This window comes from Asterias amurensis, chromosome 16 (genome assembly GCF_032118995.1).
Source record: "Asterias amurensis chromosome 16, ASM3211899v1".
Classification (NCBI taxonomy): domain Eukaryota; kingdom Metazoa; phylum Echinodermata; class Asteroidea; order Forcipulatida; family Asteriidae; genus Asterias; species Asterias amurensis.
The window spans coordinates 6,136,926-6,151,788 of NC_092663.1; the positions used below are offsets into that span (position 1 = coordinate 6,136,926).

General features: G+C 38.4%; 1 protein-coding gene across 2 annotated transcripts in view; it reads left to right on the forward strand.

Moving 5' to 3' along the window:
• The window catches only part of LOC139948722 (cullin-2-like), a 96,819-nt gene that overhangs the window by 52,116 nt on the left and 29,840 nt on the right, over positions 1 to 14,863 (forward strand). For both annotated transcript variants that reach the window (XM_071947003.1, XM_071947002.1), the window contains exons 14-15: positions 213 to 341; positions 1,962 to 2,048. In XM_071947003.1, coding sequence (XP_071803104.1) covers positions 213 to 341; positions 1,962 to 2,048 — 216 coding nt within the window. The remainder of the gene's footprint in view (positions 1 to 212; positions 342 to 1,961; positions 2,049 to 14,863) is intronic.

A 14,863-nucleotide genomic window follows, 5' to 3' on the forward strand; every position in this document is an offset into this window, starting at 1 on the left:
TGCTGTTTTATTTTTTTAAATTAGTAAAACAATTTCACATAAAAAACAATTTTTCCCAGTGAGCTGGTGAGACAACAACTTTGTTGAGCATGTGCAACACATTAACGCGCCTCAACTGAAAACATTGCCCTGGGGTTTTTAACTAATGTAGCAGAACTTGGTAATGGTTGTGTTTTATTGTACCTTTTTAATATTTTTTCTTTTTTTTGTAGTTAGCAAAACACTGTGATACGTTACTCAAGAAAAGTGCCAAAGGAGTCAGTGAATCTGAGATAGATGATAAGTTACAGCAGTCCATCTTAGTCTTTAGATATATAGATGACAAGGATGTCTTCCAACGGGTAGGTCATTTAACTATGTGTTTCTATTTTACTAGGCTTTTGGAGGGTTTCGGCTATATGCCGAAACCATCCTTGTTTCTGTCCAGATTTGTTTTTCTTCTTTTTTAATACTTCTTTCCGGAAATTCGCATAGCATTCTCACGTGACATTTTATCAGAAACAAGTCTTAAAAAGACACAAAGATAAGGCATGTGCTTTAACTAAGTTAGATCATGCAGCAGTTGTTTGAAATGTTTTTTTGTTTTGTTTTTCTCGTCACGATATTACTGATTTAAAAACAAAAAAACAAAACCCCAGTTGTTTTTTGTAATAAACTCATTTCTAGTTGGTCCTGATAGAGTTAAGGGACTGTTAAACTGTCTGGATGTCATACATAAACACGTTTATATAAATCTCAACTTCATTTAGTAATAAACTGCCTTGTGGAAAATAAACACCCAAAGATAAAATCTCTACTATTTTAACTTCACTAAAGGAGAAGACAAATGAATTTCTATGATGCTATTTTATTGTTAAAAATGTATTTGAGTAGGAGACACTCTGGATTAGACGCCTTCAGACCATTCAACCCCATGGTCTGTGAACATCCAAGAAGGAAACTACTAATAAACCTTTTGTTTTGCCATCTCCTTTTTCCCCACAGATATCGCCCTTTTAACCTGTGCCTCATTCACTAATTAATGGGGGGGGGGGGGGGATAGCGATCTGGGGGGAGGGGGTTACTGACTTGGCACATGCACGGGCGTCCCCCGGGGTGGGGGTATATGTTGTGGGTGGGTTATGGTGGGTGGGTATAATACCTGGGTGAACGAATAATAGCGGTTTTGTTATTTACCATTACCATTTTCATTATGGATAATAAAGTTTTTTTTATTTACCATTTTCATTTTATTTTTTTCATACATGATCGAGCTGTTATAAGTTGTTGTTGTAATAAGTAAAGTAAATAAGTAAACCTTCTTATATACTATAGAGCTGTTGATGATGTTTTAATATTTTAATGTTTAAATTGTTTTTTGTTTGTTTTACTTGTTATTTTGAATAAATTGAAGAGAACTGCCGCTTGCTAAGTAACAGAGTCATACATTGTACACAAAGTATCACATGACATAGTGATAACATGATGTTTCCTCCACGTATGGCTTCACTGGGACGCCACACTTTCTTGTGATAAATAATAATTGATAAATAATAATGATAAATTATAGAATCGCAGGACATTAGCTATACAGGAAAATTCGTGTAAACATGACAGTAACGGAGGTCAGACGCTCAACCTTGGCCATCCGTCGAGTTGTCTCAAAGTCGAAATGTCTGAACTGCGAGTTGTCCGAACGGTCGAGCTGTCTGAACTGCCGAGTTGTCCGAGCGGACGAGTTGTCCGACAGACGAGTTGTCTGACATTCATTTCCACTTCACTGCTTATGTTTCACTTAGTTACCTGTTCATGTTTGTTGTGTTGTCATTTCGCCTTCGAGAAAGACTCTGCTAGGGTCGAAACGTCAGGCCATTAACTATTTTTTGCGGTTGTAAATGTAGTGTATTCAGCAAGCTAGTGTGTCTGAATAGTTGTAAATTTATTTGATTATTCCTAAACCATTTTGTGTGATTATATTGCAGTTCTATGCTCGTATGCTAGCAAAAAGATTAATCCATGGTTTGTCAACATCGATGGATACAGAAGAATCAATGATCAACAAGCTCAAGGTATTAGCTTCTTCTGAACTTGTTATAATCAATAACATGAATAATTCACCTCCCATCGTAAACAAAATAAGAGTCAACATAGGGTAATGATTTGGGAGTACATATACGTGTACATGAATCAAAGTTGGATCCAATTACTTGATTTGTTCGTCTTTAGAAACCATTAATTTTAATGTCTAAATAAGAGATTATTATTATTAGCTGTTCCGATCCAGTCGGAACAGCTATTGTTTTCGTCGAGATTTTTATTATTTTTAGCTGTTCCGATCCAGTCGGAACAGCTATTGTTTTCGTCGAGATTTTTATTATTTTTATTATTATTATTATTCTTTGTTTCTGCCTAAAACCCATAGCATTTGTACACGTTTTTTTCTTTAAGCCTAATTTCCCAAACCATAATACGAAAGAGTGAGTTTATTATACCAAATTGTAGCTTAGAACATAAGCTTTACTCTAAATGTAAAAAAAAATAAAAACCTTAATTAATTAACCACGTAATCTTCATTTGAATATAACTGGATGCAGTCGCTTCCATGTTATTGTTAAATATTCTCTTTGGTAAATGCCATACAGTATGTACCTATCATGAGTTGTGACTTCTTGAGATGAGTCTACGCGTTTGAATATAACTGGATGCAGTCACTTCCATGTTATTGTTAAACATTCTCTATGGTAAATGCCATGCAGTATGTAACTATCATGAGTTGTGACTTCTTGAGAGGAAGTGTACTTATTCTGTTTTCCTACCATCGTTCAGGACCCATAACAATCTAACCGAGTTCCGGGCCCATATACTTTGCACGCGACAAAGAACGAAGATTTACGGATTTCGTTCAAACGAACGTGCGTAATTGAATAGGGGTTTTTGACGACGACGACACACCATCGTGTCCACAGATTTACACTAAACTTAAACAGTTTGAAGATAATGATAGTTGAAAGCTTCCCTTAAAATATTACTTGCTGTAGTGTTGTAGTTTTTGATAAATTAGTGAAAAAACTGTCAACGTATGACTGGGACCGAGTTGGTTTGAGACCGAGTTGACCTGGTTCGTTTTTGAGAAATGAGTGAAAAAACTGTCAACGTATGACTGGGACCGAGTTGGTTTGGGACCGAGTTGACCGGGTTCGTTTCAGGCGACGAGCGTGGACGACGAAAATAGACCGCCCGGGATTTGGAATTATTTACGGGTAAAGTCACCTTGTTCGCGCCGGGGACCATTTGCCTAAACTAATTCCAGTATTTCGCGTTACGTTCGGAAATTAGACCATGACAATCAAAAACTCTTTGACAGGAATACAAAAGCAGAGATTTTATTATGCTGACGTTTCTCTGGTGGTTGAGTGGCTCAGTTTTATAGAGCTGCTTATAATAAACAAGCAAAACATTTTGCTTTACAAAATTGCAGAAATTGAGCAGAACACCTGGATTCACAACTTGATAATGAGGCATGGTTAAGTTGCTTTTTGTGTTTAAAAAGCTATTATGTAGTTTGGTCCTGGGCTTTTAAAGGAAAGAATCGCAGCGCTTACGTAATCAGGGAACTGTGCTTACGCTAAGCGTATTTTACAGCTTAACAGGGAATGTTTTCTTCATGTCACAATTCACATCAAAAATGTTTGCTACAGTTGACTAATTGTGCTCAACTCCTGCGAAACTTTCACTGCGAAAACAGTGACTTACAAATTTGATTTGCATTCGCAGGAAAAACCGTGCTTTACTTGTGACAAAAGTAGGCAGGGGGGACTAGTGTGCTAAAGTCGCGACTACAAATTATTATTTGAGTCGCGACTACTGTTTTTCTCTACTCCGTTATAATCGTGTCCTCACATCGACTACAAAATTTGTCCCGACTACCTGTTTGGTGAACCAGTTGTGTTGCTTACTACTATTAAAACAAAATAAAAATTGCCCTTGCGGCATAGCGGCACAAATCTTGAGAATCTGTACTTTATCTTGACAAGTGTCATAGTTAGGTTTGAAGTGCGACTAGTCGAGTAGTAAATTTCACTAGTCACACCCATTCGCAACATAATTAAAAATTTGTCCCGACTACCTGTTTGGTGAACCAGTTGTGTTGCTTACTACTATTCGCAACACAATTTATATTGCCCTTGCGGCATAGCGGCACAAATCTTGAGAATCGGTACTTTATCTCGACAAGTGTCGTAGTTAGGTTTGAAGTGCGACTAGTCGAGTAGTAAATTTCACTAGTCACACCCATTCGCAACATAATTAATATTGCCCTTGCGGCACATAGCGGCACAAATCTTGAAAATCTGTATTTTATCTCGACAAGTGTCGTAGTTAGGTTTGAGGTGCGACTAGTCGAGTCATGATGGGAACTTGCTTAATGAAAAAGATTCAGTGCTCTGCAGAAGCATTGAATTCTGCGCTTACATCAAGCGAAATAGACTGCTTATAGCAGGGATTTCTTTTGTTTGTGTGCTTCCAAGCTCGCACATTATTTTCCAAGCTTGCACATCACATTAAGCGGAAAATGGTGATCGTAAGCGCAGACTTTGGTGGTCATGAGAACCATGTAATTTTGCCCTGTAAGAATTGGTTTGGTAAGGCCTACACTTCAAACATGTAAAGTAAAATAAGATTGTTAGTACATGAGGGGAAATCTTGTGAAACTGGTCCAATTTGACTCTGCTTCACTGCGTAAGCAAAGAATTGACACATCAGAAGCGCGGATATTATCGCTTCATAAAGCATATTTCACAGCTTAGCAGGGCTATTTATATTTTCAGTTATAAACTCCTTATAGGCATAAAATATTAACTTTAAAAAACCGTGACCTCAAGTTGACCCTACTTCCTGGTCAGCCGGAAGTGGGACCATATCTCAAGAACTATAAAACAGATTATCAATTTTTTTTCAGTTATAGACTCCTTGGGCATTCAAGTTTAGTTTGAAACAACTTTGACCCCATGTTGACCTTTACTTCCGGGTCAACCGGAAGTGAGCCCATATCTAAAAAAGTACAAAGCTAATGTTCAAACTTCAGTTATAGACTCTAAGGCAATAAATAAATAGCTTTGGAAAACTGTGACCCCAAGTTGACCTCTACTTCTGGGTCAACCTGAAGTGGGACTATATATCAAGATATACACAACCGATTTTATACACTGATCCTTGGCATTTCAGATTAATCTTTGGTAGCTGTGGGCCCATGTTGACCTTTACTTACGTGTCAACCGGGAAGTAAGACTTTATAACAAGAGCTATACACAACTTTTTTGAAAACTTTTTTCAGTTATATATTCCTTAGGCATTGAAGCACATAATCCAAGCAAAACAACACGGAACAGCTTCGTGTTTGTTCACAAACACTTAATGTCTAGTTATTATTATTATTCTTTGTTTCTCGCCAAAACCCCATTGCATTTGTACACGTTTTTTCTTTAAGCCTAATCTCCTAAACTATAATACAAAAGAGTGAGTTTATTATACCAAATTGAAGCTTAGAACATAAGCTTTACTTAAAATGTTAAAAAATTGGGGATTGGAGATTAATTTTGAAAAACCGTGACCACAAGTTGACCTCTACTTTCAGGTCAACCGGAAATGGGACCCTATCTCAAGTACTATTTAACCGATTTTCAAACTTTTTTCAGATTTAGACCCCTTAGGTCTTAAAAATAAACTTTGAAAAACCGTGACCTCAAGTTGACCTCTACTTCCGGGTAAACCGGAAGTGGGACCATATCTCAAGAAGTAAACGGCCCATTTTTATACTGTTTCCAGTTTTAGACCCCTTAGGAGTTACTGAAAAGTCGTGACCTCAAGTTGACCTCTACTTCCAGGTCAACCGGAAGTGGGACCATATCTCAAGAAGTACACGTCCGGTTTTTAGACTGTTTGTAGTTTAAGACTCCTTGGGGATTGGAGATTAACTTTGAAAAACCGTGACCTCAAGTTGACCTCTACTTCCGGGTCAACCCGAAGTGGGAAAATATCGATTTTTCAAACTTTTTTTAGTTAGAGACTCCTTGGGCATTGGAGATTAGCCTTAGGTTACTGTGACCCCATGTCGACATCTACTTCCGGGTCAACCGGAAGTGGCACCTTAACTCAAGACACTATTCAACATTTTCAACCTTTTTTTGAAAATGCGTGCATGGTACGCAAAATGCGTACAGGTTGGCAGGTCTGATGACAGCAATAAAAAAGCAATGACGCAGAATGAGTAAAAACGCAACATATCCCCCATCTCCCACCAGGCAAATAATAAACTTCACCATCAAAAATTTAACAAAAAAAGAAACATTTATATAAAACCATAAATTGGCAAGAGAGACAAAGGTTTAACAGGTTCCCCTAACAGTTTTAAAAGAGTTATAAACTAATAGAAAAACATATGAAAAATAATTAAATGCCAACAAAATAATAATAAATAAACAAATACAATGTAGGCCCTTTAATAAAAAATACATAAATAAATAGATCAATAAATAAATAAATAAATGACTAGATAAGTAAAAAAGAAAACAAATAAAAATATATAAACAAATTTAAATTGATAAACAAATAAATAAAACATAAAAACTAGACATGATTGCATTTGTGCACAAATGCAGAGCTGTTTGGTTAATCACATGAATTTGAAATTGTTTGTGTATTCAAAGCAGATTGTCCAAAACTACAGTGGTTTTCATGCTGGAAGATCAATCTTGATGCTTCAGTGGCTAAAAGCAGTACCAGCTACAGCTAATTGCCTGTTGCTGAGATAAAAGTCTAGGCGGATTTCTGGAAAAAGTGACTGATTGAGGCATTTTGGGGTAAAAGTGCGGAACCAGACTTTCTAACACATTTTTGGTGTGCTTAATCTGAAAAAAATGGTTCCCAAGCGAATTTTTGAGTTTTTGACCATCTAATTTGCATAATCATCTTTTTGACCTTTTTGAACTATTTTAAGCAAACCTCTGTAACCAGGCAAGCAAAAAAGACAAGCAATGAGTCTGTACCTAAATGTTGAATGTCACAGAGAAGAATTAAAACATTTCCAAAGACATAAGTGGTAATTAATAATCATAGATATGCAAATTAGTGCCGCCATTACAGAAAAATAATTTTTCTTTAATATCTCGGTAACTAGGAAAGCAAAGATGACAATTGAAGTGCTACACCCATGTTTTGAAGATCTCATAAAATGATTAAAAAAATTATGAAGTTATTATTAGTGGTAGGCAATTTTAACAAAATATATTTAAATTAGTGGCAGCCATAGCAGAAAAATGAGTTTCTCCAATATCTCTGAAACTAGGCAAATAACCACGATATGTTTTTACCTATGAAATGTTGTTACCTATGTTCTGAGGGTCAGGCAATGCATGTAATGTGTTCATTGGCAAGCCAGATGCTTATGCAAATGAGTTGGTATAGCTACACGTGCTTATTATGCAAATCAGCTAGTCTGACTACCAATACATTTCACCATTCATCACTTTTTGCTCAATCGATGCATCCCTACAATAGAGTTTTTGCAAAACATTTGCATCTCTGTATGCAGTTTTAGCAATGATAATAAAGACAAACCCAGGAGAACTATCCTCTTCTAAACGGACTCCTACTGCTTGGTTTGATGCGCCAAACCCTGTTTTAAACTGATTGGCAGAGGTGTAAAAGGCAATTTTAAATGGTGCCGAAAAAACAGATCATTTCGAGCAGGTTAGGCTCGTCAGCTATGGTTGACAGGCCACCTAGGAGAAGAAAAACTCTGATCACACTTCCGGGTAGGTAGAACTCGTAAGCCTAGATTGGTAGCATACCTAGGAGAAGGACCTCTTTGACCACCATTCCAGGTAGGTAGAATTCCTAAGTCTAGATTGGTAGTCTACCTTGGAGAAGGACCTCTCTGATCATCATCCAGGGTAGGTAGAACACTTAAGCCTAGATTGGTAGTATACCTAGGAGAAGGACCTCTCTGATCACCATTCCGGGTAGGTAGAACTCGTAAGCCTAGATTGGTAGTGTGCTGGCCAGGTCTTGGCCTGACAGAATGGCATTGCCCCCCCCCCCCTTCCCGGAGGTCATCCGACGACAGCCCAAAGTCCAACGCGATCTGCGATAAAGGAGGCCGCTCATTATGCCTACCTTCAACAAACACAGTGAGGAAGGATGCGAGGGTCAGAGAGATGGACCATTGTGCAGTGATCTTGGCAGGAGTCATGAAGGGGATACCCTCCCCTCAGTTCATTTTCATCATTGACTTCGCCCTCAGACGTGCTATCGGCAGACACAAGGTGGATCTTGGATTCACATTGATGCCAAGGAGATCGAGCCTCTATCCCGTAGTAGCCATGCCCGACCTTGACTTTGCTGATGACATCAGTCTCTTCTTTAACACCACAGCCCAGGCACAAGAACTTCCACTCAATGCTAGAAAGACAGGTGATTACATACAACCTCCAAGACCATGCACCCCTGACCACATTTGAGGTTGAGCTTTGTCATTGTCCTGATGAGAGATGCTGAGGTAGAGACCACATCAGAGTTGGCTGCCTGCATAATGGACAGGGAGGCTAAAAGACGCTGCCGGAGATCCCGCCTTCCGGCGACATGATGATGGAGCAGGTCGTCCAGTTCACTTGCCGTTTGTCCTAAAGCATGTTGGGCTTCTGCCAAGTCCACTTCACTTACTGAAAAGTTTGAATAAGGAACTAAAGACAAACTTTGCTGAACCTACCAAAATGTCCTCCTGGAAAATGTCATTGAGCAAAACAAATTGCTTAAGTCGGAGAGTGCCAGCAATGGGTATCACTGACCTTGACTGCACTGATGGCATCCTCTTCTACATGGCGGACTTGGCACGAGAATTACTTGCAGCTCCAATTTAGTAGAGTATGACTTCATAAGAGAAGTTAAGATGTTAAATCTGACTTCAGTTAAACTTAAGGAAGACCAAGGCGATGGCATGCATCTCGAAAGAAGGTAAGGATTAAATGGCGCTTCCGTCATTGAGAAGTTCAAGTACCTTGGTGCCCTCATAGGATGGATTGAGCGACATAAAAGTGAGGAACTTTTTGGAATGGAAGGCCCTTCATTATGGCATTGGCGAGTGTGTGTGGAAGAGATCAGGGGTCGATTTCACAAAGAGTTAGGACTAGTCCTAACTTAGGACTAGTCCTAGGAGATATACAAATTGCATGGATAGTCCTAAGTTAGGACGAGTAACTAGTCCTAACTCAAGATAAGACTAGTCCTAACTCTTTGTGAAATCCACCCCTGGTCTGACCAACAACACCAATATATTTCTTTTTGTGGCTTCAGTCGAATCTGTACCTCTTTGATTTGATTCAAGGTGTAAACTATGAAAGATTGATGCTCCCGGTTTCAATTTGATGCGTACTTCCTATCAATCATTATTTGGTGAAATGTTCACTGCTCCATACCTGAGCTTCCTGAGCCCATGTACAATGGATGGGAACATGGTGACTCAGAACCACAGCCCATACTGATGTCAGTGAGTCAAGTCCCTAAAAGTTACCTGCTGGAAGATACTTTGTGTTCATGTCAGAAGCATGGGTTTCAATGCACAGCAATGTGTGCATTTCAGCAACAGATTGGTAATGAAACTCGCTGTATGGCTAAATGTTCCTAGGCAACAGCAGTTCATTCTATACCCAACTTAATATGAGGGGTTGGTGAGTGACACCAATTGCTCTTTCGGCTAGTCTTGGTCCCAAGACCATTGGTGTTGCGCGGTCACACACAACCAACGTTCCGATTATGCACAGCAAAAACTGTCCACGCTTGTAATGAACGAACGCTAGCGGGCGCTCTGTTTCTCTGATAGTTGCTTATAGTTAGCACAAAATAGTATTGCTTAGCAGAAACTGGTTGCCAGCCAATTTTTAATTAAATTTGAAATTTTGTAGTGCCCAAGTAAATTTTTGGATAGTAAAGAAATTTTGTACAGTATTTTCTGCCAAACAGGTATTAACTGGTGGGCCCTGTAGTGTTATTCACAGTGAAAGTTTTTTAATCTTGGGGGAAGGAAATCTTGAGGGATTCAAAAGCGTCTTTGTGAGAACGTATTTTGAAACGTAACCGTAGCTGCATATCTTGGAACGTAGGCGTAGCTTGACTCGGGGTTGAAAGCGTACTTTTTGATATTGTAGCATACCCTAATAGTATCTTGGAGTGTGTAAGCGTAGCTGAGTAGCTGCGTAGCTTGGAACGTAACAGTATCTTTTGGTGGAGCGTAAGCATATCTTGAAACGTAATTCGTAGCTGCGTATCTTGGAACGTAAGCGTAACTTGACATAGGATTGAAAGCGTACCTTTTGATATTATAGCATAACTTGAAGGAACAAAAGCAGATCTGTAAGCGCAGCTGAGTAGCTGTGTAGCTTGGAACGTTGACATCTTTTGGAACGTAAGCATATCTTGGACTGAAGCGTAGCATCTTGGAACATAAACGCAGCTGCGTATCTTTGAACGTAGGCATAGCTTGACTTGGGCTTGAAAGCGTACTTTTTGATATTATAGTGTAACTTGAAGGAACGTAGACATAAGCGTATCTTGGAACGTAAACGTAGCTGCGTATCTTGGAATGTAAGCGTAGCTTGACTCGGGCTTGAAAACATACCTTTTGATATTATAGTGTAACTTGAAGGAACGTAGACCTAAGCGTATCTTGGAACGTAAACGTAGCCAAGTAGCTGCGTAGCTTGGAACGTAACCATATAAAATTTTTTGGGAATGTAGTCGTAACAATATTTTTTGGAATAACTCATGAGAAAAAATAATACTTTGTTTGACAAAATTATGCTTTGAGGGAATTTTGTTTTAGCATTATTTTTATTTAAACCTTTTATAAAAAATTCTCATAATTTTTTTAAGCTACTCACACAATAACACTGTCAATATAACAATATGCGATATTCCTACGTTTTGACATCATCAAAATAACGGATTTGACACCCGCAAGCTGGGAGTTCATAGCGCCTGGGATTTAACACCTCCGACCCCCACGAGACACGACATGGGCGGTACGTGATATTCCACAAGGCTTATTTCACGTTCCGATTGCTCCACGCCGTGGGGCCATACAGCGTCCGATACACGGACTCTCTGAATGCTAATTTTACGTTCGATTTTTGACCATTATTTACGATTTCAAATCGTCACGTATCCATAATCTGAATAGGTACCTATACTTAAAATTTCACTGTTTTCCTTTTAATAGGCCTATAATGACCACGGAATCACTCTTTGAGCAAAGATTATTAAAAATAGACCGCCGATCATATTGACCTTTGACTCGATCTAGTTTGAATAGTCATCTTCAATTCGTCACGTGATATGAATATTGCATACATTAAAAGTAATTTACATAGTCTGGCCACGCCTTCAATTCGCAAATATCCAAGACCATGGTGAGCACAGGACATGGTGAAATCTAAATCAGAGAAACAGAGCGCCCGCTAGCGTTCGTTCATTACAAGCGTGGACAGTTTTTGTCGTGCATAATCGGAACGTTGGTTGTGTGTGACCGCGCAACACCAATGGTCTTGGAACCAAGACTATCTTTCGGCCTGTATTAGCATCAAGTAGTTATTCGGTGTAAAGTTAAGGGGCCTTAACATTAAGCATTCATTAATGAATTGTTATGAAATTCATTGGTAGTCATACTAGCTGATTTGCATAAATAAGCATTTTAAGCTATTTTACTAGCTCGTTTGTATAAAAAGCATCTTCCTTATAATTGATCACATTGGTTCAGCCTCAGAACAAAGGAAAAACCCTTCGTTTATCATGTTTGCTTGCCTAGCTACAGAGATATTGAAGAGAAATCATGTTTTTGTAATGGCGCCCACTAATTTGCATATTGATGAGTATTAAATAGCACTAATTACTTCAGAACTGTTTTAATCATACTCTGTGACCTTCAACATCTAGGTACTGGTGCATCACTTGTCATTTTTGATTGTCATGTTACAGAGATTTGCTTAAAATGGTTCAAAAAGGTCAAAAATATGATTATGCAAATTAGATGGTCAAAAACTCAAAATTTCGCTTGGGAACCATTTTTTTTCGGAATCAGCACGCCTGAAATGTATTAAAAAGTCTGGTTCCCTGCTTTTACCCCAAAATGCCTCAATCGCCTTAATTAGAGCTGTTTTTCAGGAATCCGCCTAGACTATAAAGGGATTAAAAGCCAGTGTTTATTCATGAGATTACTAGTGGATAAGAAGTGTGAGTTGGTAAACATGACAAGGAGATTTCTTCTGGATGTTGTAATGGAAGAATCGCATCAGTTAGCAATTTATGATTAAAGATGCAAAATTAAACAAAATCATAAAAAAACATGTGATGACGTCATCATTGCGTAGTTTTACAATTTTTTTTGAATTTCTTACATGCACCTTAGACGCATTGCCAAAATCAGACACCTTTTGTCTAAGCAGGCGGCAGAGCAGCTCATACACGCATTCATCACATCCAGACTTGACTTTTGTAACAGCCTTCTTACCGGTCTTCCTCAGAGCACACTTAATCGTCTCCAGTCGGTACAGAATGCTGCAGCAAGTCTCATAACTGGTACTAGAAAGTTCGATCACATCACCCCCATAATCTATAAACTACACTGGCTACCTGTCCATCAGCGAATTCAATTTAAAATAATCATACTCACATTCAAGGCACTACATGGTTCAGCTCCACCCTACATACACGATCTCTTGACAGTTACGGGGACAGGGCTAACTCCAACATAGCACCCAGACTCTGGAACTTACTTCCGGAATACATTGTACATCAGACATCCAGACAAATACACAACATTACTCTCTTCCAGCAGAAACTCAAAACACACTTGTTCTTGCTTGCTTTCCAACATCTTGACAAAATTTGACCGGCGCCTTTGAATGTTTATCTTTTTCAGTAAAATGCGCCTTATAATTGCTGTAGTTTATTATTATTATTAATAATTTGCCAATATCTAACAACCTACAAAGTTTCAACTTGATTGCATCATTACTTCGGCAGTTATATGACTTCAAAAACTGTTCTTTTAATGCCGCGTCACGTGACCCCCCGCTGACGTCAGTGATCTAAAACTTCACACATATGATGCCTGCCTAACAGTAAACGTGTGTGTAAAATTTAAAGTGATTACAAAAACTTCACCACAGACATCTTCAAAAAGTCCATTTTGAAGAATTTTCAACCTGCTGCTAGAGGGCGCTATCGCAATTTGTGACGTCATCAATATTTTTTTTTAACTGCCTACCCTTGCTAGACACTCACGTCCTTGAAAAGCAACTTCATAACTTTTACCACTTTTGAGTTACAGGGCACTTCCGTTTTTGGCCAGTTTCGAAAGAAGTAGAGGTCATGTGAGGTCACGCACACAAAACAAAATGAAGACCTAATTTATCCCTACCCAATCCCGCAAACAGAAACCTACGGTCTTTTTTGGCTGGTTTGATATAGGTTTTCAAACATTTAACATAAAACACCTTTAAGATGAGGTCACGTGACCGGTGATGACGTCATCATGACATCCTTGCTTTAGGATCATCACTGCACCATAACCTTCCATCCCTGAAAGTTTCATTGCAATTGCTCTTTAGGAACTACATTGTATGCAACAAATTGTGTGTACTGAAACAGACAAATAAAACAAAAACAATAAGTAGACATGATTGCATTTGTGCACAAATGCAGAGCTGTTTCGATAATAACCTTTTAAATTTCTCAACTGAATTTGAAATTCTATTGGCATCAAAGCAGTTATGACCAATCCAGCGTATTTAAACAAACAATTTAGATTATACCATGTTCATGTAGCAATTTATGTGTTAAAGGTGCAAACATGAAAAATATCATAAAAAATCATGTGATGACGTCATCATGACGTCATTTCAGAATTTACTAACACTTGTCAGTATCTAACAATCTACGAAGTTTCAACATAATCGCGTCATTACTTCGAGAGTTACATGTATACGACTTCGAAAAGTGCATCTTTAATGCCGCGTCACGTGACCCCCGATGACGTCATTGATCTGAAACTTTACACATATGACACCTGACTTACAGTAAACGTGTGTGTAAAATTTAAAGTGATTACAAAAACTTCACCACAGACATCTTCAAAAAGTCCATTTTGAAGAATTTTCAACCTGCTGCTAGAGGGCGCTATCGCAATTTGTGACGTCATCAATATTTATTTTTAACTGCCCACCCTTGCTAGACACTCACGTCCTTGAAAAGTAACTTTTACCACTTTTGAGTTACAGGGCACTTCCGTTTTTGGTCAGTTTCGACCGGAAGTAGAGGTCATGTGAGGTCACGCACACGAAACAAAATGGAGACCTAATTTATCCCTACCCAATCCCGCAAACAGAAACCTATGGTCTCTTTTGGCTGATTTGATATAGATCTTCAAACATTTAACATAAAACACCTTTAAGATGATGTCACGTGACCGGTGATGACGTCATCATGACATCCTTGCTTTAGGATCATGGACACTATTGATAATTGTCAAAGACTAGTCTTCACAGTTGGTGTATCTCAACATATGCATTAAATAACAAACCTGTGAAAATTTGAGCTCAACCGGTCGTCGAATTTGCGAGATAATAATGAAAGAAAAAACAGCCTTGTTTCACGAAGTTGTGTGCTTTCTGATGCTTGATTTCGGGACCTCAAATTCTAAACTTGAGGTCTCGAAATCAAATTCGTGGAAAATTACTTCTTTCTTGAAAACTACGTCACTTCAGAGGGAGCTGTTTCTCACAATGTTTTATACCATCTATTTCTCCTCATTACTTGTAATCAAGAAAGATTTTGT